General features: G+C 32.8%; 1 protein-coding gene across 3 annotated transcripts; it reads left to right on the forward strand.

The window, feature by feature from the left end:
* The first annotated feature begins 214 nt into the window (after window positions 1-214).
* On the forward strand, window positions 215-10601 carry LOC144445633 (uncharacterized). Of its 3 annotated transcripts, none has more exons than XM_078135257.1 (7): window positions 215-387; window positions 490-714; window positions 4507-4652; window positions 6830-6972; window positions 7662-7911; window positions 9040-9110; window positions 9588-10601. In XM_078135257.1, the coding sequence occupies exons 2-7, from the start codon at window positions 602-604 to the stop codon at window positions 9861-9863; spliced, it is 999 nt and encodes a 332-aa protein (XP_077991383.1). In that variant the 5' UTR covers window positions 215-387; window positions 490-601; the 3' UTR covers window positions 9864-10601. The 3 variants fall into 3 exon arrangements, with proteins under 3 accessions (XP_077991383.1, XP_077991384.1, XP_077991385.1); XM_078135258.1 differs by having other exon boundaries at window positions 601-714; XM_078135259.1 differs by lacking the exons at window positions 215-387; window positions 490-714 and adding an exon at window positions 4004-4131.
* Window positions 10602-27767: the final 17166 nt, after the last annotated feature.

Consider the following 27767-nt stretch of genomic DNA (forward strand, 5'->3'; position numbering starts at 1 on the left):
ATTGCGGTGCAGTTCGAGTTTGACGAAGGGCTGACGTTTGCCTTTTCACGTCGGTCTTACGTTCAAGAAAACAATGTCTGTCGTAGAGGGCGACATTTGGTGAACTTTGCTCCAGATAGATACGTCATCGTTATCCCTTTTCTTTAGAACTGTTCATTTGTTTATCCATATATGGTAGACCTTCCCACGCCTCTAAGTAACGTCACAGCGGGTATCTAAAAACTCATCCGTGCATGGGTAAACTTATATCGCATGTTTTCCGGGAAGAAACTTTATTTCCAGAAGCTATTACTAGAAATACGACAAACGCAGACTAAGTTTTAATCTTGTGGTAGTCTTCGAAATAGTACACACGCTACCGCTGGAAGTTGAGACGTACATTGGAAGGTGAACAATTCTCCAACCGAGACTGAATTTCATTTGTTTTTTTATTTGGTACTGAACAAGTCTCATACGCCGCTGACACCGGACCTTTATTTACATCTTCAGGCCATCTGGTTTCCGCTTTTCTTTTCTCCCTTGGAAGGTCGGAGTGGAAGTGATCCAGTCACCTACAGCATTTTAATATCGGTGTCACTTTTCAAAAAACATATATTATAGGATGGGCTCGTTGACTGTCGACTCAGATAGCGTGAGTTGTTGTGGTTCTGTGGATAAAGTTGACGCTGCTGTTGATATGTACGGCTGGAATTTCAACCATGGGGAGAAATCTAGGTAAGATTTTTGAAAAATTCATTTAGAGATATTAGTTAATACAGAAATTCCAGATTCTAAACTCTGGTTGTACTTGCCTGAATATCTCTCTCAGGCTCGCTAGATCGCTCGCTCTCTCTCTCTCTCTCTCTCTCTCTCTCTCTCTCTCTCTCTCTCTCTCTCTCTCTCTCTCTCTCTCTCTCTCTCTCTCTCTCTCTCTCTCTCTCTCTCGCTCGCTCGCTCTCTCTCGCTCGCTCGCTCGCTCTCTCTCTCTCTCTCTCTCTCTCTCTCTCTCTCTCTCTCCCACTCTCTCTCCCACTCTGTCTGTCTGTCTGTCTGTCTGTCTGTCTGTCTGTCTGTCTGTCTGTCTCTCTCTCTCTCTCTCTCTCTCTCTCTCTCTCTCTCTCTCTCTCTCTCTCTCTCTCTCTCTCTCTCTCTCTCTCTCTCTCTCTCTCTCTCTCTCTCTCTCTCTCTCTCACCCCAGGCTCTCGCTGGCATCATATTTGGAGGGGCAGTTTATTGTATAGAGAACAACTGAAAAACAAATCATTAAAAAGCAACATAACGCTATACAAACGTAGGTTACACAGGAATGGGTTAAACATCACCTTTAATCATTAATTATATGTGAAAAGAAACATAACCAACTTGAAGAAAGTTAATATGGCAATGCAGTTATAACACTCATAAACCAGTACATGGTAGGAAATTCTATACTAGGATACCCCAGAAAATGAATTGATATGCACAATTTTTCTTCTGACCTAATCTGCCAAGCATCTGTATAGCTATAGGTCTAGGTATCATTAAAATATGTTTGTGACATAAACTATATATATGTTAAACCAAATTTGACAATTAATATCACAAGGTTGTAAAAAAGTGATTAAAAAAAAATAATTTTTCCTACATAGTCGACCTTAAAATTTAGTACTTAACACTTTCCCACCAAAATTGTCTGAAGAGAAATTGTTTTCCCGCCAAAAATTAATTCAAGAAATTTTTGTATTCTTTTAAATTTTTGACAAATCTTGACCTAATTTTGGATTGTTATCAAAGAAGTACTCCTTATCAATGAATGTGTGTCCAAATTTTGGTTAAAAATCAACAAATTTACAAAAAAAAGAAGAAAAAGGTCATGAACACTGAGTTGGTGTCCTTATTCAACCATATGTCTAATAGTGAAGGATGTCCTGTGGAGGGAACATATAACATCTGTGAATCAGATACGACCTTTATAGTTTGATGATTAACATGATACTGATGCTGTCAAAATATTCTGGATGTTCTTCCCCTGATTTTATTACAAGCTGAAATGAATCATATACAAAAAATAGTTTTGATATTTGTAACAGAAAATGTAATGTTTTAAAATTGAAAGTAAAAACTGCATTGTCAGCAAGGTGTACTGCTTTCATGCAGAGACATACTAATGCTGCAGTGTTTGACCTCCAGGTCATTGACCTCAGTTTTGACATGTGACCAATCATGTGATTATTTTAGGTGTGTTAACTTCTCATTACGATGTAGTTGAAGGACCTTCTGCCCTCCTGTCTGACACACCCGTGCCGTGCTTTCGAGTAATACAAAGAAATTCTGACAGTGAAAAACAAACACAGAAATAATCACCAGTGCACTGACCGGCTAAGATAGAAAACTTGAGCGTTATAGTTTGGGTGGGGGTATATGGGCTAGGTCTGGTCCTCTGGAATATTCCAATATTTTCTGACATTGTTCCTGTTCCTTCTCTGGGATGGTCCTAGTACAAAATATTCACCTCATTAGACATACAAAAATATTCACAAGCAAATCACCATAGTTCACTATCATTACAACATGTTGTGACAATGACGATGCCTTGTCAATATTTGTAAATGTCTGATGGACTAGAACCATCCCTGTATTGAATCTGTATATTTAGTCCATGTGTGACTATGGTTATTGCAACAGAGGCAACATTATAACCCCCCCCCCCCCCCCCCCATGTATTGTTATGGGTGAACTCTGATCCTGAAATATCAGGTTGAAAACAATACAATTGTTGCCCAAATCTTATCAAGATTCTAAATGACAATAAAAGTGTATTCCTTTCCTAAATCAGGTGGCCAATAAATCAGTTGAGTGTCAGATCAACGTGACAGTTTGATCAATTGTAATTGATAGTTCACAGTTGTTTGTTTGTTTGATTGATTGATTGATCAATTGTATAAATTCTTTTTATTGTTGTTTGATCAATTATATTAATATTTGTTGACACTGATTGATCAATTGTTATTTGGTTGAATGTTTTGATTGATCATATTAAATTCAGGTGATTGATCAGTCAATTGATGAACTGTAAATCAGTTAAATTTTCAATGTATCCTATTAATTAGGATGGTATTTTTCATTAGGATATGTCGTTGAAATAAAATATGTTCATTGAATTGAAAATGAGGGATTGCTTACATGTAATAGTTATTTTAGGTGTCTGCTAGAGTTCATCAGACCCCCAACTGAGGAGGATATATGGTTTAATTTTCAGTATTAATGTGTTAGCAGTACCACTCTGCCCTACTCCCCATCTGTCATCTTGCCATTCTTGTTCATCTAATTAGTTAACTCTTTTGATGTCCATCAGTGTTGTTGGGTCCGTTATAGACAAATTTATATTGGTTAGGCCTAACAAAAAAAATTGTGTGGTTCTGATTATGCTCAATTTTAGAATAGGTAGGGTAGGATTTTTTATTTCATTTTATATATATATATTTTTTATATGTAAGTGTCTAGTTCAGGTAGTTATGTTTTCTGTTGTTTTCCATATGGTCTCTGTGTTATTGGTTTATTCTCAACAGATATACAGGTTGGAAGAACAGTTTTATATTGTCTGTTTAAGTTGATATCAGTTTCTGCACCCATTATTTCTTGTGAGATTTGACAATTTCGTGATTTTATTATTTTTTTCTCGAATATGTAAAAAAAGTTTAGGGTCACACTAGGTGGGGTTGGGTATCCGGAACCAAAGAATTTTTTTTAGGCCTTATATTCACATTGTGTTGTCCATCAAGTTATCGAAGCTAAGCAAGAAGAAATGTTCTGTAATACTTTGGTATAGTTACAGTCTTGTCAATGATGAAGTAATTGAAATGTTGATAAAAATGTCAAAAAATTTGAACTAAAAATAAGTTAGACATCATTCTATAGTCTGTCACCAGTTCAAATGTCAGATTACTGAACGTTCATACTCGTTTCTGACAAACTACAAAAACTGTTGACGGAATACTTGGAAACGTTCATGTGATCATCACATGGGGCTTAAACTTTCGTCACAAAACAAACAGTGTTTGACAGAGCAAACAAGGAAACAAACAAACACACCTTTCTTTCTAGTTTAGACCAGTTGTCTAAGAAGACATAGAACAAGCAACATACACAGTATTCATGCCACTGGAAACAATGGTAGGCACCTTCAGATGTAGTCAGAAATTTTCCCGCTAATATTTGCTTAAAAATTTCTTGTCTGTCTGTAATTTTTAGATGACTACTTCTTTATTTTGGACTGGAATTATTGAAACAATACTTTTATGTGAATTGATGATAAAATTATGAAAGTTATGCTTGGGTTTTGGTCAAAAAATGTTGTACAAAAAATGAACGTAATTTTTATCATTTGTCTGCTCGAGATTTTTTATGACGATGTTATTTTTTTGAGAATCTTATAAACTTCTCAATTGATCAGCTAATTTTAAGCATCCATATTTGACAATTCCACTCAGTATAAGTTATTTTCATTTAAAAAATTTCATTTTCTGCTTCTGTTTATTTTGATTTCAGTTTCTGGCAACAGGAAGACAAGTTTCTCCCAGGTAGACCACCAACATATACAATGAGCTGTATCAAAGATAAACACCTGAAAAATAAAAAAAATGAAAAAAGAATGGTGAACCAAAATGGCAAACTCTCAGACTTGACATTCAAAGGTAAATTTTCAGATATCCAGTATGTTGTTTGTTTTCTGTACAAACATTGATAGCTCGAGTAGCGGCCAGGAAGTGGCTGCACATTGGCTCAATGACTAGTACGCATGTGCATCCTATATACTATGCGATGTTTTTTGGTGGTTTTACCCAAGGATGCATTGCGGCGCAATGACTACGCATACGCATGCTATATGTTATGTGCATTCTCCACGTGGAGGGCGCTATCTACAATATCATCTGAGGCTGCCCAGGCAGCCAGTCACAAATGAATCTACCCTGTGCGAGATTATGGGCTTTGCCTAGTTATGATATTAGTCTAAAGGCTATCTGTGGCTTCACATCTCAAGATCTCTTCACCCCATCTAACTCAACGAGAAATCATGAACCAAAAGTTGTTCATGCAAAAGAGTAAACCCCTAACTGTTAGAATGATGCAAAACAATGTATAAGTAGTTCCCTGATATGACAAATATACCATATTTACATAACTGCCGGCCCCAATGAACACTAACTTATTATTGGTTAGAATTCTGTGATTGATTAACAAAGATATGATGTTAATGACTGTGTGGGTGGATCTGGATGAATTTGAAATTTCATCTCAGGACCTCACTGAGCTAGACATAAAGAGATTCAAAGTCACAGATAACCTCTAGACTACATGCAAATTGGAATTAATAGCTGGGTTATGTTGTGTGCAGGAATTCAGTAAAAACATTCTTAAATACAACTGGCGACATCAGTGATTAGTTTATAACAGGAACCTGTTATAAACTAAACAGGGAAAGTAAACTGAATTGGATTAATAGCACTTGGCTCATGTTGGAAGTACAGAGACTTGTATTACACCCAATGGTTTGATAAGAACAGTTTTATGGCCTCTTTACATAATTTCCAGTTCCCCTGGCATTGCATGTACACATAAAGAGGCCATAAAACTGCTTACCAAACCATGGTGTGTAATACAAGTCTCTGTACTTCAAACATGCTGTGTCAAGTGTTATTAATCCAATTCATTTGTTTCCTTTCCCTGTTTGTAAAAGGCTTCCGTTCGTCCACGGTCTGATGTCAGCAGTTGTATTTAATGAGTCATCCTATCTGTAACTTGAGTGTACACTGAAATCAAAGGTTATCTAGATAACTGTCACAATTTGAATCATAAAATGGTTTATGTCTACATCTTTGTATTTATTTATTTTTTGATCTGTAATCTTTACAACAGTTGTACACTAGGGGGCGCTATTTGATAAATAAGATTTTCTTTTGATATACTGTAATGAATGTAAGTATTTCATCCCCAAATGCATTTTAGTTTTTTTATTCAGCTGAGGCCTAAAAACATAAATAGGTGGGATGGGTAGATATTTTATTTTTATTGTTTTACACATCTTTTTTTTTTTTTCACATGTGTCTAGTTCAGGTAGTTATGTTTTCTGTTGTTTTCCATATGTTCTCTGTGTTATTGGTTTCTTCCCATCAGATGTACAACCATTACAGATTGGAAGAACAGTTTTATATTGTCTTTTTGAGTTGATATCAGTTTTTGCATCAACTTTTTCTTGTCAGACTTCACAATTTTCGCGATTTTATTATTTTTTCACTTGAATATTTAAGTTTAGGGTTGGCAGTGAAAAACTAGGTGTGGTCAGGTAACCTGAACCAAACAATTTTTTTTTAAGGCCGGAAACAATTTTCATGTCAAAATAAATGAGCCTGAGAATTGAATCACTTTCTCTGGTAAACTCTGTATAGGGTAATGACAGATTTATTTAGTGTCAAACAATACATTAACTTCAAAAAAAGTGATGTGGGTAGAAATACACTGTATCATAATTGTTTATCCTCCAAAATAAAGTTGAGCCACTATGTTGAAAATTGTATTTCTGCTGAAATATTGCATTCTTACAAACCAGAGCTGTTATTTCTTCTGCGACACTGCAAAATAACGGCGCATTTTGGACGGTGCTGTAAAAGAGGCCGTGGTTTGTAAGATGAAATTTTTGTACACCAAAATTGTTTATCCCCCAAATAAATTTGACCAAAAATATTAAAATCCAATTTTTCTGCTAAAATTTTTGTACATTAATATTTTTCACACCAAAATTGTTTGCCCCCAAAATAAAGTTGAGCCAATATGTTGAAATCATATTTCTGGATGGAATTATAATTTTTTCCAGAGTTGGAACAGCATATAGAAGAAACAGTACAGCCATTACTGACGGACACACAGTGTAGTGAATGGAGACAATGTCTACTACATATCATGCAATTCTCACTGAGAGATAGATTAATAGCTATCGTCAAATACTTTCAACATCTGGTGAGTTATTTATGTTTTGAAATTATTGTTTATCACTGAAATTTAATAATTATTGTAAATAAATGAAATGGTTTATAGTTTTGTTTTTTCAGACTTTAATTTGTCATTTTTAAGGAAGGCAGACTCTTTAAAGTATCATGATGAATTGAAAGTATCACCAAAGTGTACAAAATTAATGTACTTACAGCTACAGTGATGGAGGCTTGGTGTTTCACTCATGTGATATGATATTTATTATCATATCATATCATATCATATCATATCATATCATATCATATCATATCATATATCATATCATATCATACCATATCATATCATATATCATACCATATCATATCATATCATACCATATATCATATATCATATCATATCATATCATATCATATCATATCATACCATATCATATCATATCATATATCATACCATATCATATATCATATCATATCATATCATATATCATATCATATCATATCATATCATATCATATCATATCATATCATATCATATCACATCATGTCACATCACAATAACAGCTGGGTAAGGCTAAGAGCCGATAAGCTGGTCCGCAAAACAAATGTATCAATATGTCAGCTGACTGACATTAATATTACACCCAAGAACAGTGACAAACAAAGCATTCCTTTTTCTCACATTTTTGTAACTTTCCAATCTTCTACTTTTGATGTTAGATTTCAACAGCCGTACACGTTCATGAAATCGATCCAGAAAGGCCGCATGAAATACCAGTCGATTCGTTAGATCTCATCAAACCATCAACTCTTAGTGTTGAACAGTGGAGGAAACTAGTAACGTCCCTTCATCTTGGACTTGAAGAACCAGATACAAGTTTTGATTTAAGATACACTACTGTGGTTGTACCTGCTAATGTCAATCAAGCATCACTTGAGGGGTTTCTATCAGCAATTAACGCTGTCTTAGGTGAGCTATTTCCTTCTTGCATTTCCATTGGTACTGGCTGTAAATGTATTGTTATGCAAATCTCAGTAAACTCATCATTTTTTTGGCTGATGTTTTGGCTAAAAATGTATTTTATTGGTACCGAATTAATTATGTCATAACATTATTATTGAATCATATTTGAATACTGAGTGAGAACTCTATTTAAAGGGGATCGCCACTCCGGGAAATACAGACATTTTCATAAACTATGAGTTCTGGAGAGTCATTTCATGATTTTACATCACCTACAATTACTTGTGATTTCAGAGAAACATCAAATTGATCTTGTGCCTTTATAAGGGTATATTTGCTATTGGACATTGAGTCATGGAGTCAGCAGAAATAATATATTCATGGTTGCACAATGAATATTCATGAGAGAGATGCTATGAATATTCATTGTGCAACCTTGAATAGATTGACCAAAAATATTCATTAACTTGGTAGGTGAAATGTTTTACAAAAGTTATAAAACACACTTTGAACTGCTGGTGTGTTATGACCATCATAGCTCATGAATATATTATTTCTGCTGACTCCCATCATGCACTGACCCATAGTAAATATATCCTATACAGACAAACGATCAAATTGATGTTTCTCTGAAATCGCACATAATTCTAGGTGATGTAAAATCGTGAAATGACTCTCCACAACTCATAGTTTATGAAAATGTCTTTATTTCCTTGAGTGGTGCTTCCCTTTAAGGTGATGCTCATAACTTTGACTGTGTGTTATGCTGAAATAGCTCCTACGAAAACTGCTGTTTTAGAGAGTGTTATGCATATGTTATCTCCTAATATTGGAATACGGTAACAGGAATATACAGGAAAATAAGCTGTTCCTGTGTTTTTTTAAAAAAAATTGGGCACTGAATTTGTTAAAATGTTGGAGTGATACACATTGAAAAGTGTTAAGAAAATCTACCAAAATCGCTGTCAATCACACAAATGCATGTACCTCCACGATGTTTATTCTATAAGTATGTTTACTGGGCAGAGTATATGCATGTAGCTATATATGTATACATACAATAAATACATACAAAAACACACTCAAATCATAATAAAATGTTGGGTTTTTTTTATCTGATTTTTTTGCAAACAGAAATAGGGAATGGAGAAACACAAATGCTATGTCAACTGAGTGCTGAAGTTGGAAGAAACATTCAAAAATTAGTAAGTATATATATATTGTCATATTGAGCAGGACAATTTTTTTCATTGTATACATTTTCTACGCTAAATATTGTGGTCCTTATCATTTCAAAGCAATTTCAAACCCTATGTACTGCTATTCGTTTATTTGATTTAGCAATTTTTAACTGATTATCACCATCCCTTCAATTTTGAGTCCTTTTTGTGTATTCTATATCCTTTTCCTTTCTATTGTTTTGCATCTGAATTGGACAAAAAAAAAAGAAAAAAAGTAAAAATAAAGTAAATCAATTTATGGCCACTAGAGGGCGATATTACTAAAAAATGACCCTTGACTGAATGACCTCCTATATCAGTAGAATGCATTCTTACTGTTGTAATACAGTAAAACTCGAAACTATTTTCTCAGAATTATCAAAAAATGGATTTTGATATATCTTTGATATGATATTTTTGCCATTTCAAAACTTACAATTTTTTTATTTTTTAAATTTTCAGTTGCATGAAGTGTTGTTGTATCAAATCATTGAGCTGCCACATAGACATCCAATACTTCAACCAGTGTGGACAAAATACAGCAGAAGTCGAGACTTTCTGGAATCACTTGGAATTAAACAGATCAAAACAGAGGAAAGATTTCGAGTTGTGCGTTTTCCTCAAGATGGCCAACTCTATGAGCGACTGAAAGTTGCATATTTTCTCCTAACGGTGTTTTTTACAGAGGTTGAGAAAACAGAACAAAAATCAAAAACGGTGGTAGTATCAGCACTGTAGTTATAAATAAATTACAAAATAACAAATGTATATTTATAGTAAATTTTTTTCTACTTTTACCTTGCCTACTGTTGTCTCCAGAGGGCAGTATAACCAAATAACATGCCATCCGTTGCCAAATACTAGTACATCACCAAATTTTCAACTTTTACAATTTAAATTTTTTTACATTAAAAATAGAAATAAAAAGAATACAAGAGTAACATTAGTGGTTTTAAATAACTTGTAATTTATTTTCAGAAATATTTTGTCATGTTGCAATAAATTCCCATGGAAAATAGTATTTGCTCTATCTCATATATATCTTGAGAAATCACCATGGTAACAAACCATTTGCTAAGGCACATTAACAATTCATTTTACCATGGCAACAAAACACTTGCTATGGGGCACAATAACAATTTGTTACTATGACAACACATCACTTGCTAAGGCACAATAACATGGTACCATGGTAACAAAACACTTGCTGAGGCAAATATGTTTTCAATTCATAGAATAAAGAAAATATTTATTTTCATTATTTGAACTTTGACCTTGCATTTTTTTTAAATTTAAATTTTTATTTTCGTACAAAGTCATATTTTAAGTCCATGTTAATTTTGTAGACTAATATTTTTAGGATGCAACAGCTAACCCACCAAATGTACGCAATTTTAAGAAAAAATTTGTGGATTGATATATTCTTGATTTTAATGAAACTAAAAGTGCAATAAAGATTGGATAATAAACTAACAACATTTCTGGTTTTGTTATTTTTTATATATTTTAAAGCACCACTAGTTGTTGCTGGACTATTATGTTTTTGATCAGAAAACCAACAATATTCCATTAAAAATTATTAAAAAAACAAAAACAAACTACAAAATAGTTATGCAAATGAACAAATTACATATGCATGAAACAAAATTCAAAATCAGGCCAAGCATAGTGTTTTCAAATATATTAGAAAGCCATATTGTTATATTTGAATTATTTTCGAAAAGGAGGTTGAAAATATTTAAAATTTAAAAATAATGTCAATATTAAAAGAAACTGAAGGTTCTCAGAAAAAGTGTACAATAAGGGCAAATAATAAAATATTGTGTGTTTCCAATAACTCTACCAAACTCTAGTTTAAGGCCTTGAACCTAAGCAGTTTTTTGCATGAAAAAAGGTAAAATTGTAACAACTTACTTCTATACCTTCTATACCTTTGTCTCTTCTGTGGTCATTTGTTTTAAACATTGTATTCTAGCAAGAAACCAGGTGTTTTTAGACTAACTGTACAGTCTGCATAACATATTCGTCTACTTAACTTATAATTATCTTCATTTACTTCTTTTACACCTCATCATAATATCATGGTAACCGATGGGTATCTTACCTTGGAGTTGTGAAGTAATTTTTAACTTTTTAAAAATAACTTGAATTCCTACCTACCTACCCTATTTTCTGAAATCATAACAGGCCTAAAAAAAAGTACTTTGGTTCCAGTTATCCGACCTCTCCTAGTTTTTAACTGAAACCCTAAACTTTTTTTTTACATATTCAAAAAAAGAAGATAAAATCATGAAAATTGTGAACTCTCATGAGAAATTGTGGTTGCGGAAACTGACATCAACTTATAAAAAGACAATATAAAACTGTTCTTCCAAGCTGTACATCTGATAGGAAGAAAAAACCATTTGGAAAACAACAGAAAACATACTACCGTAGTAACTACCTGAACTAGACACTCGCACATGAAAAAAATATAACAAAATAAAACAAAAAATCTACCAACCCCGACTATTCTAAAATTGAGCATAATCGGAACCACACAATTTTTTTATTTTGCCTAAATGACAACCTCTGCTAATAATAGAAAAGCAATTTAAATTCTGTGCTATTAATAGTCTGACATTTAGTGTACAAATGTAAAGTTAATGTGTAAATGTTAAGAGAATCACAACAATGCTGTCAATAATTTAATCCACAAAAATTCTAAACGATAAAAGTTTGACTCAGAAACAAAACCCGAAATGTCTATATAAGTGTCTAAATTGATGAACTGATTAAATTATGAAATTTCACAATCCAATATCCTAATAATTGGATAACTAAAATACTCAGAATAAAATCCACCTTTTTGTGTATATATTGGTTCTACGTCTCTCCTCAGTCTCACTATTTGTCAGTGATAGCTAAACAAACAAATCACAAAACTGGCAACTGAGTAAATTTGACAATTCTGTTGTTAATTCATAGCAAAATACCACAATTCTTTTCTTTTTTTTCGCTGACTTTCCAACAACGATTGTTTTATTTATTAAAATTGTAGCCGGGAGGGAAAGAATAACATTAAAGACCTCTTTTTGAGTCATGCATTGTGCTTCTGTGTGCGATCACCAGCTTTAGCATTCTGTATGATATTTGCGTCACACAGACTGTACGTATTAATTCTGTCGGCATCGTTTGAAGTTTAACAGCCCGCTGAAATAACTACTCCTGGATCAATAGTAGGCGGGTGTTTACCCACAATCCCCCTGGCTATGGTAAACTATGCAGGCTCAATATCAAAGGCTTTGATGCATCTGCCGACCCCGATGTGAATGCTCCTAAAACAACTTACATTTGAGATCTTTTATTTAGCCAAACAAAAGACAGTATTTGATATAAGTGAAATAACGATGGCAGGCTTACATTTAATATATCAGTTCATTTATTGATTCGTACTTTTATATTCACCGCTCTAAATCTTTCAAGTCATGTTATTCTCTGTTCATTCATATAACTCTTTTTGTTGTAACGCTAAACAAGACACACATATTTCAAAAAAACCCTGCAGTGTTTAGTTTTGATCTTGTATTTTCCATTCTTTAATTTACACCCTGAAGTACTGAGTTATCAACTATAGTCTGCTGTCACTCCAAAGGTTATTTTAAAATGGCTACCAAAATATATAGGTTGAAATATTTTTTGTCAAAATTCACTTTTCATAAAAAATAAATTTCTTGTTACAAATTAGAAACTTTTTTAAAAATGTCTTGCTCGAAATATTTTTAAAAAAATTGCTTCGTTAGAAATAAAAAAAATATTTTTTTAAATAAAAAAAAATAAAAAAAATGTACTTGTCTCTCTGAGTAATAAATACATTAAGTCATTAAGATCCTGACCTACCTATTTATGCTAAAATAGAATGGTCCATAGGAATAGGAAAATACAGGAACAAACCAATCTGATAGTAAAATGGGGGAGTACAGGTCTCATATCTAGTGTAATCAAATTTATTAAACTTCTTTGTTTGAAGTTCATTTTTAGACATTTCCATTCATTTAGTGGTTCATAATATCTGTCAATGTTCTTTCACATTTTTTTAATTTTGAAAAGTTAAGAAATCAATAAGTGATGATTTTTGTGTAAATTGAATCTTGAATGCCCTTAAGTTATAAATGTGTAATTTCTTGTTATTGTTTTTTACTTTGTTTTTATTTCTTTGTTTGCTTTTATCGTTATTTTCATTTTATTTTTATGAAATTTGTAAACCTAAAGTAACTCCAGTATCCTGGCATCCAGGTGATTGGGAATTTCGAATTTTGTTTTCTCCATCTCTGAAAAACGAATTCAAAACCTCCATCTGCATGGATTCCAGGCTACACCTGGTGTATGTATTATTGCATTAAAAAAAAATTTCAGCAGAGTTTATTTAATAAGAGAATACATTGAAAAAAAATTAATGACAACTTTTGACAAATGAAATTGGACTTTGTTAATGAAATCTCAAAAGCATTGAATACGCAATGAACTTTTGGCAGCTAAACAAATAATTTCAAATATTATTAATGTGTATGAACTTATTGAATGAGAGAAAGAGGGCGAGAGAGAGAGAGAGAGAGAGAGAGAGAGAGAGAGAGAGAGAGAGAGAGAGAGAGAGAGAGAGAGAGAGAGAGGGAGAGAGTCTGAGAGAGAAACAGAGAGACAGAGAGAGAGACACACAGAGAGACAGAGAGACAGAGTGGGAGAGAGAGAGAGAGAGAGAAAGTGCAAGAGAGTCAGAAATACAGACAGACAGACAGACAGAATGACTGACCGAGAAACTGAAAGACAGAGGACAGACAAAGAGAGATATGACAGGAATCTTAGAAACAGAGAGAGTTGAGTGACAGACTGACAAAGGAGAAGACAGAGATTGTGAGAGGGACTCAAAGTAATGGAGATTAACAATTATCACAAACAATCATTAAGAATAGAGAGATAACCAATAGAATGCCCCATAGGTGGTCTTAACTTTGTACATTAAGACACCATTGAAAGCAAAACACAGACTGCCTTGAATTTGTTAAGTGAGGTACAAAAAAAGAAAATTAAGAAAAAGTAAAAAAAAAGAAAAAAGTAATTCATTGTGCTGTGATTGTTCAGATGGATTTGTTAATAGAAGGTGAACTACCTTTTATTTGATATTGTTGATGAATGTGTTGAGGATAATATAGATTAGAGTGGTTGATAGAGGAGTTGCTCAGAAACAGGTGACTTGCTATTATAGGGATTGTGAACAGGAAATGTTGAAAGAGTTCCTCGGTGTCAATCGTTTGAAGGCAATCATGCAGAAAACTGACAAGAATCAGATGAGAAATAAGACTTTCTTTTGATTCGTACGCTGTCTTTTTACCGTAGGATTGGGTTGGGCCGTACTCACTACGTTAGATATCGTTCACATGACAACAAACGAACTCAATAGAAAGGTTACTTTTCGGTCAAGCCAACCTCCTTGTCGACTCAGATGCGTTTAAGTGTTCCATCCCTGCGGGCATTTTACAAGCTCCTCAATGTTCCGTTGAGAGTTCCACGTGTTTTTCAAGTGATACTGTGGGCTAAGTGTTCGAGGCGTACACCATTCCGACGTATCAAAGTCTCTTAATACGGGTTAATGTAGGGAAATGCATGATCAAAAGCTTGAATGTTCTCGGCACATTTGATGTCATCTCGGATTTCAACGCGAGGATGGGTAGAAACATGACACGTATCTGTAGTTGGGGCACTTCTTTTGATCAACAAGTTTGAAGTGAAAAGCCATTAGCAAAATGATCTTATCTTGTTACAGGCACAGAATATGGGACAAATTGCACCGTAGACACAAAATGACTCACAGGAATTGTTATTTCCTGTTGACGTACAACCTTTAAAATGTTGCGGCCATTTCAGAAAAAACAAAATAAGGAAATAAATGCCACAAATATATAAAGTAATAAACTTTTAAAATTTGATTTTGTAAATTGACTCTGTTTTCATAGTTTTATTGTATGAATATCCCCTGTTTGAATTATATCACATACATTTGAAATGTTGCGAAAAATTATTATAATCGACAATTTTTGTTATCTTAATATTTTTTTTTGGAAAGTACATAAATCTGGTAGAATGAAAGAAGTTTTTTTTATCAATAGTGATAGTATACACTCTCTGAGACCATAGTCCAAAAAAAAATCGAAATGTAGCGAAAAAATATTATAATCGACAATTTTTGTTATCTTAATATTTTTGGGTATGTCACAAAAATTGATCAAATATAGCTTACATTTAATAAATAATGGCATTTTCTATCATCAAAGTCAAATAAGAAAATTAGTAGTTTATGGAAAATTCATTGGTGAACAGTAATTTCTGTTCACTATTTTGGCGGGAAAAAAATTTACAACAAAATGGCCGACATTTTAACCTGCTTTCTAGCACATTGTTAGAAAATGATAATCACACAAATTCACATCAATACTTTCTTCCTAATAAGATTATAAACTTGTCATGATATGCTAGTAGTAATTAGAATTTTGAAAAATATTTACACAAGTAATTTGTGTCGGATTATTATCCCAATCCGTGTGGAGTAATAATTCAAGCTGATCCCAGCTGGTGTTGGGAAAAGATCATTAAGGATATTTACTTAGCACTCCAAAAATGATTTATTCAACATAAATGGAAATCAAGTTATAATTAGGTGAGAATTGTAGTGTGTAGAAGTGAAATACTTCATAATATTAATAATATACAGTAAATCATTATTAATTGTCTTTTAAATACATTTGGTATTAATTCATGATTTTTAATGAGAAAAGGATTTTTTTCTCCTCGATATGTTTACATGACCTTTGACCTTTGTCTTACTCATTTCCTGTTAGGTGGGATTCAGTCGGTTTTATGAAATAAATAAAAAATTGAAAAAAAGTAGATTTTGGGAAATTTTTCACACTTTAATTTTAATAAAAACATTTGCAGATGAGGCCCCCCAACAAAGAAGAATTATTTCTGGTCAGGACATTTTGTCTAAAACGGTGCGATGATGCTATGATTTTTTTTATTGTCAACAAACCTGTCACTAAATCGACTATTTATGACAGTTACTGTTCTTTTTATTTAGTATGTTAGAACAAAGTGTGTATGTGGGGCAGATGTTATTTTGCTTGTTCATCAGTGATTGGCTCTGCAGTTGTCTTCACTGAAGTAGGGAGGGTTATTTTTGCCTGGATCTGGGCTGGACAAACATGAAAAAAAAGTCCTACTTCAGTGGTTACTTTAGTCTGGGTGCCAACGTGGTGTGAGTGGAGGTGTAAATTGTAATGATTCTGTATAAGGACCAGTCTATGGTTATTTTCAAGGGACACATTCTGTAACTTCATGGACTTTGGTGGTTACTTTAAAGGGACACATTCTGTAACTTTATGGACTTTGATTGTTACTTTTGTTTATAGGGGTACAGTCTGTAACTAATGGTCATTGATCGTTACTTTTGTTTAAAGGGACAGTCTGTAACTCTAGGTGGTTACTCTTGTTTCATATCATATCCTTATACATTCCAACCACTACTCAGCTTTCACTATGTCTATATTTGAAATAAAAAATAACAAGTTTTAAAAATCCATGGTCTCAGTTTCCAAACCCCTTTCATATCCATCTATAACAGTCTGTCAATGCCAATTTACTTCTACATAAGTTTAAGTATTTTGTACACCGAATTCAGCTAAAAAATGGGTTCCCAGTTATGTTTTACAGATCATGCCACTTAAAATAAAAATGAAACGGGCTAAAAACTTGTAATAATAACCCAAGGCAGCCATGCTGGTTATTCCCCTAGGTGGAATATTTGATTAGAACATTTCCGTACAGTTTATGGAAAGCTCAGAGCTGTTGCAAGATTTGTAAAATATAACATCACTTTACGTTTTCAACTTGCCCAAAATTACCCAATTTTTAAAAAAAGTTTGTGTACTTTGTCCAAATTTTCGTAGTTATTTTTGAATGAAATTAGCCAAAATAATCTAACTCGTCATACAGTCATTGCTGACATAAGAAATTACAATCTATACTCAACTTCACATTTCCTGGCTATCGTTATCACTTAAAAAAACCCGCCAACCTTACCTAATATCCCCCCCTCACAATAGCTATCGTATTTTCCCATCGTAACCATCATTTTAAAAAGAGAACACCTTTCCTAATATTGTACACTCCATAGCTATCATATTTTCCCATCATTACTATCATTTCAAAAAAACTGCACCTACAAATGTAATATTTTTCCCGCCAAATCTATCACATTTTCCCGCCAACAAAAAGTAGACAATTTTGGAACTTTTTTTCACTTTGTCAGTTTGTTTTGGATGAAAAGACACCAGATATTCCCAGGCATTACACAAACACATCACACTTCAAAAGAAAACCTGAAATTTTTGTAACAAGTTGACAAAACAGTTGACAAATAGTGGTCTTGAGGTCAAAGGTTAATGACTGTCGTTCAGTATTAATTGCACACACATTTTGTCTCACAGATTAAAAATCCATTTAGTTTTAGGGATGTGGTTACTATTGAAATTGTCAATACAATGGTTAAACAGCAATAGAATGCTTTCCTTTCCATCGTACGCATTATTTCTGGGTGAGTGAGCGAATTGAAAACACTTCAATGTAGTTACACAGATGTAAATGAATGACACTAGTTTGTAAAGTTGAGCACTGAGTCATGAATAAAACCACAAGAAAGGGCAGGCAGGACTAAAAGCTGTATCAACGATCCTACTTTTCAACAACCAAATAGTCAAACAATTGAACTTATTCACCCCCTATTATACTAATTATCGGCCATTTTCAATTTACAAATTTTGCACCAATGAGTCCTTTCAGTTTTGGGTGCAATATGATCACAAATCTTTCAATCTTTTTTAGCAGTACAAAAAGTGTAGTTCATTTTGGTGAAAATTTGATACACCCTACAAATGATGTATACTGACCATTTTCTATTTTATAAATTTTGTATCATTTGATTCTGTAAGTTTTTGGGTACATTTTGATCATAACATTTCAAGTGTTCAGATGGTACTTTCATTTTTGGTGAATATAAATGGGAAAATAATGAATTCTATTAATTAATAGAGCAAAATCAAATTTTGGCGGGAAAAAAAGTGACAACAAAATTTTGTCCACAAATTCTATAATTTTTGGATACAAGTTTCCAAATTTTTGGAAGGTTTAAAATTACAACAGAGATGAATTTTGACAAAAAAATTTAGCGGGAAAAAAATATAGTTTTACAGGTTACTTTGAATATTGCCATAGAGAATTTATGAAAAATATGTCTGAAAATTTTGGTGGGGGAAAATGCACATGTTGAAAACTTTACAGCTTTGTCAATCTTTCAGTATAAAATCTGGCATAGTGACATTAAAAATATCTACCAAATTAAGAAAATGTTAGAATTCTGTAGGTTTGACAAACTTGTCTAAAAATTTAGGCAGGAAAGGAATAACAGTGTATGGGGAAATTCTGCAAGGAAATCACATCATGTACAAAAATATTTAGATAAGTGAGAAGGTGTGGTATGGACAACCCCCTACAGACCTAAAAGAAAACAAAGTTTGTTATGAGAACTGATTCTGAAGTAATCAAATTTTGAAGGACACCGGCAAAACTTCTAGTCATACGACAAACTGCCAGACAACGGTGCCAAACTTCAAGACAACGGTGCCAATTGTAGAAAGAGTTTAACATTCATTTTATAGTACAACATCCTGCTATTTCTCTCATTTCGGAAAACCGCCAACCGTCTTTGCCAAACACGTACTGGAAAACCACCAACCGTCTTTGCCAAACATGTACAACACACGTAAACATCCTCATGAATGTAGAAAAAATTACACTGGCCTGTGAGAAATCTCTACTGGATATTCTATTTGGTTGTTTGTACTGCAACTGTACTCAATTTGTTTGGTGATATTTGGATAGCTGTAAAAGTTCAACTTGTTTGTTTGTTCTATTCTGTTCACCAGTAATTATTTTTGTGTTAAATCAGCTGTGATTCCAGCCTAGATTTTATTCACTAAAGTTCTCACATTGTGAAATGTAGCTGAGAAAAAAACACAACGTTTAACTACGAAAAACAGCCTCTCTTGAGATTGGAATTTTTGTGTGAGTGTAGAACAGTGGACTGACTGTACACAATAAGTGTTCATTTGTATATAAGCTACGGGGTTAGGTCTATGTATTAAGTGTAATTTCAATAGAGTAAGACTCCCTAAACTGCACTGAATTTTTATCTTACAACATTTTGGATCACTGTTCTTCACTTGCCCCTAATGTTTTGTATGGATATTGGAATTAAAAAAAAAAAAAAACTCTTTTCGGCAAATAACTCATTATCTGGCAAATTTAAAAAAACAAACATTTTCTTCTTGACTAAAATGTTGGAAGTTTATTTCACATGACCATAGTATCGTGCCATTTATTTGTGACCTCGCAATAAAGAACTTTTTTCCCCTCAAAAAAAGAGAAGAAAAGAAATTGACAGCTTTGTACCAAAGACTACACGTTACAGATACCTGTATACAGTTGATTTTTAAAACAGATATGGAGAGAAAAAGTAAAAATACAGACTGTGTCCCTTTAAAATTCCACACAAACATTACAAATCTGTCAATGTTAATTTGACATGATAGCCATTGTATGAAGGTGACTTGTAAACAGATATTAAAGCACGAGAGAGAAAACTTGCCTCTGAGAAAAGTTGCCTGAGGGTTTTAGATGTATCAGTGGAAACAAAATGGGTACTCCGAGTCACTAGACAATTTATTAACTGTAAACTGTCTTTGAAACTCAGTGTTTGACACTAATAGGTATTATGGATTACACACTGGTAACTCCCCATTGACTAAGTTTACGATTTCGGCATTCATGTTACAAACACACTTGTTGGGGGGATATTCAAAATGAGCGATTCTTCAACCTTTTGTGAGACGATAAGATTTTTTTTAGTATAAAAGCAATATTAATGGGGTGGCGTGTTCTACAAATTATGTTAACAATGGGTCATTTTTTTTATAGCTGGTGATTTTTTTTGCCCTGAGGAAAGATGAGATGAAAGACAATGAACATGAGTAAATGTCTTTCATGGGAATAATTTGATCTCTTTTCAGGAACCATTTTGGCGACAGATGTTTTTGTTAAAAATGGACGACACTTTTGTGGGAAAAATCCAAATTTTTTTATTGGAGACATTCTGATTTTGGTATTAGTTGGATAAGTGGAACATTTTCTCCCACTTTGCTACAAAATAGTACCCAACTTTTGAAATTTTTTTGAAAAAATCAAGAAAATCTGTCAAGTTAAAAAAAACATCATACATGAATTTTAAACAAAGTAGCAGAAAAAAAATTGAAAGAGTTTATATCCTGGGTACATTCTACGTAACTAACACACTTAGCATAATGTTAGTCTTTACCCCTTTAATATTCTATTTTCCATATAATATCAAAATATTAAAAAATGACTGGCTTGATCAGCGGGAAAGATCAATAGATGTAGCGCTCTTTGTAAAAAAAAAAATGTAATCTCTTGCGTTAAAAGTTGAAAGCTGTAACAAAAACAACTAATTCACAAAGAATACAGATTTATGTTAAAACTCAGAATTCTTGGTATTAATTGAAGTGGCATGTTGGAATTTCAGAATGGAGGGATTGTGTGTTTTCAACTAGAAATGAAAATAATCATCCCAACAAGTCAGCTAATACCGTTGTTCTTTGGGGTTAATTGAGCTGAAATAATTACCTACACCTGCAAAGTCAAGTAATCGTTAATGAAATAAAGTGAAAAAAACTGCACATAAATTATTTTTTGATATTTCCTGGAAATAAAACCCTGCACAGATACAATTTTTACCGACTTTTTAATGAAAGTTTATACTTACATTTTTAGCAATGTTAAATTAATTCAGATATTTTTTCCTATGCAAAAGACACTTGTTTCAATCAAACTTGTCACAAAATAGGTTCATTTCTTGATGTTTTCAGAATTTCCTCGTTCATATTTTTTGTAAAGTTGATGTTAAAAAATAATATTTGGAAAGTGAAGACAAGCAATAAAACAAAATTGGTGAGAAATTTATATTTTTTTTTGAAAATGAGTATTTTTGATATGAAATTTTTGGCGGGAACATTTTCAGAAAGTGACATAATCAAAGATTTTGGTGAGATTTTTTTGGTAAGAGTTTTTGTGAATGAAATTTTTAGGAGGGTGAAGATATATGATGACATATTTTGGCATTATTTAAAAAAAAGAAGAGTTTTCTGACAAGGGATTTTTGGCGGGAAAATTTTATTGGAAAGTAAAGATATTTGAAAGATTCTGAAAAAAAACTCGCAGAAAGTGAAAACTGTTGATGAATACATCCCGAGTAATAAAATACTTATGAGTATTTAATAATTCCTTTTCTGATACTGTGATAAAATAATAAGAATATTAAGACTTTCCGTGGGGGAAAAAACAGTCAATATGATCAAAATCAATAACAGGTCTATCCAATGTAAAGTGTGTCCCTTCTACTCAGAACCATGACATTTTTTTGTTCATCAAATGCCATTATCTCAAGATGTTACATAATCTTGTATCAATTATCAATTTTACGCCCCAATGAATCCATCCTCACTATTGTTTCAGAGATCTTCCCGTCACACATGTTAATCAGATCTATTTTGTACAGAATAAAGAGAAGTATTTGCATATAGCTGTTTGTAATGGGTAGTTAGTTAAAGTCGTTAGTAGCTTAAAGGAGATTAACTTGTAGGCTAGGGTCACATCTGCTGTATCTGTTGTTTTTGTTGTATCCACGATTTGTAGCTTTTTACATCTACTTCACTTTGCATTCTCTTTTTGGGATAACATTAAATTTGGATGTTAGCTATTAACGATGAATGAATGACTGACTGACTGACTGACTGACTGAATGAATGAATGAATAAAATTTATTTCACCAGATAACAAAAATAAGCTACACTTTCAAAGAAACATATGATACAAATATACAAAATGAATACAAAAGAAATACACAATTGTTATCTGATGTGGACCGTGGAAATAGTTCAGCGGAACTAGTCTTGTTCATGGCCCATATACATTTAAAATAAAAATAAAAAAGTTACAGACTATGTCCTTTTAAACAAAATAGTTACCAAAAAATAAAAAGTTACAGACTGTGTTTCTTTAACAGATAGGACCTGAAGAATTTGAAAAAATTATAAAATTATTCGAAAACCAGCAAGTACATAGAAAATGCATAATTTCTAACCGAGTCCATTCTCTAGAATTGAAGCTACCTCTCTATATTTTGTACCCAGAGACGTGCATCTGTAAAGAATTGAAAATTTATTTCTGTATTAGTTGAGACTGAATACACAACTTCTCACTAAGTCCATTCTGTATCATAAACCACAGCCTCATGTACGACATCGTCCACGATGCACCACCAAGATGATACTTCGCAGTGTCACGGAAAAAGTATCTGCAGCTCTGGTTTGCGAGAATGTATATTTAGTGAATGAATTTACTCTTTTGATTCTGTGTTCTGAGAGCTACATCTTTACTTCTTTTAGTATGTTATTTTTACATCAGGCCTAAAAAAAATAATTGTTTGGTTCCGGTTACCCGACCCCACCTAGTTTGTCACTGCTGACCCTAAACTTTTTTTTATGTATTTGAGAAAAAATAAAAAAATTGAACATTTTTTGAAGTCTCACGAGAAATAGTGGATGCGGAAACTGACATCAACTTAAAAAGACAAAATAAAACTGTTCTTCCAATTTGTAATGGCTGTACATCTGATAGGAAGAAATAAACAACACAGAGACCATTTGGAAAACAATGGAAAACCTGTATTAGACACTCACACATGAAAAAAAAAAAAAATCTACCTACCTCATGTATTCTAAAAATGAGCGTAATCAGAACCACACAATTTTTTTTTATTAGGCCTTAGCTGGAAGCATATACATAATTTCTCAATGAATCCACAATCTTTCAACAAAAAGCAAAATAAAATAAAATGAAGCAAAAGATACTACAATCTGCAATTCTGTACCCTGAGCCATGCATCTGTACACCATTAGAAAAATCATTTCAACAATAGCAGAGACCCTCCTTAATGACTGACACAATTCCTTACATATTGGTGCCAGAATGTCTCCATGTCAGTTAGTCCGTCACATCATTAAGGACTCATATTAAAGTTCTCCTAATACCGAGACGCAGGAACTTGACTAAAACTAATGTAGATATATCGATATTACTTGTTAATCGCGATAGGTTTTATTGGGTTATTAGGAGAATAGAGGAGTAGTGTTGTAGCCATAAAACTAATAGTTTATAGTTTACAGTATCCATTTTCTTAATAAGTCGTTTATTTTGAGGCCTCTCCAGGGACAATTACTTTATTTCCTACAGAAATGTGCTTTATGAAAAATGAGATACTTTTACGCTAAAACTCTCACGGTACGATTAATTTATGATGGTTTTTGTAAATGGGTATTATGATAGCGTTAAAAGGTAATCCGTATTAATGTTCATTTGTTTTGTCAGATATTGGCTAAGTATTAAAGCGTTCACTCGTTCTGTTTTGTTCTACCGTTTAAAAAGCACTCTCGTGAAATTTTGCTACCCCCAAATTAGCTGGTAATAAACGATCCAGATACAACTGTATTATAGTGCTTGCCTTTGGGGTTTTCGGTCACATTGCCTAACTTGTCACTTGATGTTTGGTGTGAAGGCAGGGATGAAGTAAATTGCCTAACTGTGCTAGTATAGTTTCTGCATGGTCCTTGTTATATCTGCCTAACTCTACAGTTCATGAAAGACAATGAAAATACCGTCAACAATACAAGTGTATAAAGAACAAACGATTGATGGCTTGTAACTACACAATGAACAACGTTTTAACAAAACTAAGGAACATTCTGGTCAACATGAATAAAAAACATGGCGATGGAAAATAACATCATCTCAGTCCGGCGACTATATGACTTCAGAAATTTGCCTAACTGTACATAAACACCAATACTATAGGTAGCTACTACTGGATAATGTTTCAGAAAAATATTTATATAAATCATGAAGTTGTTTTCAAAAAATTGTTATCTTTGTGAACAAAATACTGATTAGTTTGTTGCACCCTAAACACAGTCTGAATACCTAATGCTGGTATAGTCTTGAAACTCTACCCTATCACTTCTTGTTCAATTTTAATTTTTTTTACAAAAATGTATGTTTTATCTAAACTAGTTCGACGATTTCACCCAGTTTGTAGTTTATATTGTCTTTTATTTTCTACAAATATCAAATTTGATCATAATTAGTAGATTAATTTTGTTTGAGTAATAAATGTTTATATTATTACTAGAGTGAACATAAAACCATGGTTATATTAATCTTGTATACTGTTAATGTTATTTCATGCCTTTTGGGGGGTTCACACTGAAGAGGTTATGTCAACTCAGAGGTGATGTTAATTTCAACCTGACTTAAAAAAACCAAATGTGAACAGTTTATGTTAGCCCAGAGGCTGGTTAGACCTGGTGCTAGTATAGGTCCTATATGACACGCTATGATTACTACAAGGAAAGTCGTTATTCTAGCACAAAAATCTGTGCTATCCTGATTGCGTACATATAAACATAATGACGTTATCACATCCCCACATGATTTTAGTTTCAGACTGGAGAGGTGGTGTTCAGTTAATGAGCAATTGTCTAAAGGAGATAAACCAATCACAACAGCCTGTCAAATTCTGATGGATTGCTACTGACATGTGTCATTTACCCTTCGCCCAGTGGGGTAGCACAGATTTCTGTGCTAGCATAACGACTTTCCCTATACATGGGTAGAGATGATCATAGTAATTGCAATGTATCGTTTAGGAACTAGACTAACCTGGTGCAATAAGGTAGTCAAATTGGTTACAGTAAGTAGAAGACTGTAAGATACATTGTATCATTCTGCGGTTTACTGATGTGTGAGGGCGCCCTGTCAAGCCGTACCTTACAGACTATGTAAGTCCTATTTTGTTTCCTAGATAAGGTTTCCAATGAATTGTTTACAGCGTTACTGCCAAATGAGGCTATCAGATTGATTTTGGTATGTGATTTACGTCCACACTGAGTCAAGTACAAAATATAAAGTGAATGGCGCCCAAAATCCAGTTTATTAGTTTTACGACTTATGTCCCGCAGAGTTGAAACTCACATTTGTAGTCTGAACATAGAATTCTGACATTTATAAACATAGTCTTCTGGCATTGTTTACTCAGTTGATAGCATAATAGTGGTTTCCTCAACATTTCACTTTCACGTTTGTCATCAAATTGTGTGTATATTATTCCTAAATAGCAGGTTTGTGTTCTACCATTAGCAAGCGATGGTTAAATTATGCTCCAGTAAGTAGAATATCATGGGTATGATTTAATATGCAGCTAAAATTACTCCCAACAAATGTATAAACTCAAGTTTTACTCCTTTTTATTACAGTAAATGACCTTTTTATTTGTCAGGTTAGTATTTCCTGCAGCAATATTAGATGAAAGATTTAGGCCTGGAATGTCGGCTTTTAAAAAAAATAATACTGGCCCATGTACGAGCGTTAAAATTTAAAACGGACTAGTTTACAATGTATCTAACAAATTACGATCATCAGTTTGTTTGACTAATTGCAAATAAATAAGCGCCTGTCAAACGAAATAACGACATGATGTATGGTAATTTTTAGATTGTACACATGTATAAGTATAAAAATTGCTAATTAAGATGATCTGAAGTACATAATGGTACAAACTCCCAACGTACCATATCTCATCTCTTTAACACCAAAAATAGCCCCCAGTGTTAGAATTTTACAAGTTAGGAAATTGATTAAACTCTCTCGTTGTCGTACTTGTAATGAGTTTGACTGATAAGTGATATTTATCTTGTTACAAAAATTATGGAAAGGTATGAAATAGTCGGTTTTTTAATTTACTTGATAAAAAAGTCGACTGATCGAAACATTGATTTTCATTAAAATGGCGATAATAGGTTTATATATATAGCTCTGATACCAAGGATAGACAGACGATTACATACTAACCATACATATTCATTTTTATTTAATTATTAATCAACATATTCATTTTTATTTAATTATTAATCAACAGCATGGAATCCGGATGTGAAATTTAATGAACTATTTTGCTGCAAAAAAATCATTATTTGATCAATTTTTTCAATCAAGCAATTTCCTGCTTAATTTATTTGGCAAAAATTGCTGTTACTGAATATATTTTGGGATACTGCCAATACACTTTTGATGTTTTGACGATAAAATTTATATTAATATTTTCCCGCCAAAATTTTGGACAAAATTTGGTATTTTCATGTAAAATTTGGACAGACCTCAAGTTTATTTTAGACTATTATAGTAGACATAACACTAAAATATTGATTGATACCAATAGTTTTATCCAATAGTATAGGTAATCAAACACTTTCCCGCCTAAATAATTTGGCACAAATTCTTATTTCTTGTAACTTTTTGGCCAAGCTGAACTTATAGACTAGTACATACAGCACAAATTGTACAAGAATATCAATTGATCCCAAAATTTTGCTTCAACCTGCACTCTGGATGGAGTATAGTTTTGTGTATTTTATCTGACAACCAAAAATACATTCACTGAAAATTTTTAAAATGAGACATTGCACATTTTAATTTTGGATCACTTGTATTCATAAGTAGTATGCCGACAGGTTTTAAGCATGATCGCATTAGGAGCTGATTTTTGGGTGTGGACCTAAAAATCAATTTGATTGGATTTATTGTACCATACTACACAAATATATTTACCTTTGTACAGGCTACAAATAATTCAATACAGGGGTACAAGACTATGAGAAAATCATTATATCTAACAAACAAAAATTGTTCGAGTTGTAGCAAGATCAAGCATATTCCCCGCCTAATTTATTGGGCAAAAATTTCAGATTCTTGAAAATTTTTATCGAAAGTCAACCTTATTTTAGATTAGAATAGCGGAAATTATCCAAAAATATCAACTGATCTCAAAAATTTTATTTCAAACTGATCAAGCACTTTCCTGACTAGTTTGAAAAAAAATTAGTTTTCTTGTAAATATTTGGCAAATTCCAACTCTTATTTTAGACTAGAAACATAAACAATAATGTTTGAGTGAACATTTTAGTTAAAAACTGACCCATTTACTGAAAATTCCAAAAAAAACAGTTCTCGTCATATCTGACATGTAAGTACATGTACATAATTATGGTAATCTTCTTTAATTTTGTATGCATGTATTCATTTTTTCATAATCATCATTTTTATATGCAGTTCAGTTGTTTTTGAAATTGAAAGATGTGCACAAACACGGTTAACAAAATCTAGGTCAAGAATGCAAATTATATTCTAAAATTTGCATTTTTTATTTAAAATTTAAAAATTTGAAATGCAAATTTAGAATAGATCCTGGTCCCATCATATCTGCCAATTTTCATACTTTTAAGAATACAATAATATAAAGACTTTTACCGTAAATTATCAACACTACATGGCCGGCCAATCAGTTTTGTGTGATTGCTAAATTTCACCACT

Source organism: Glandiceps talaboti, chromosome 14, assembly GCF_964340395.1.
Source record: "Glandiceps talaboti chromosome 14, keGlaTala1.1, whole genome shotgun sequence".
In the NCBI taxonomy this organism is placed as follows: Eukaryota; Metazoa; Hemichordata; class Enteropneusta; family Spengelidae; genus Glandiceps; species Glandiceps talaboti.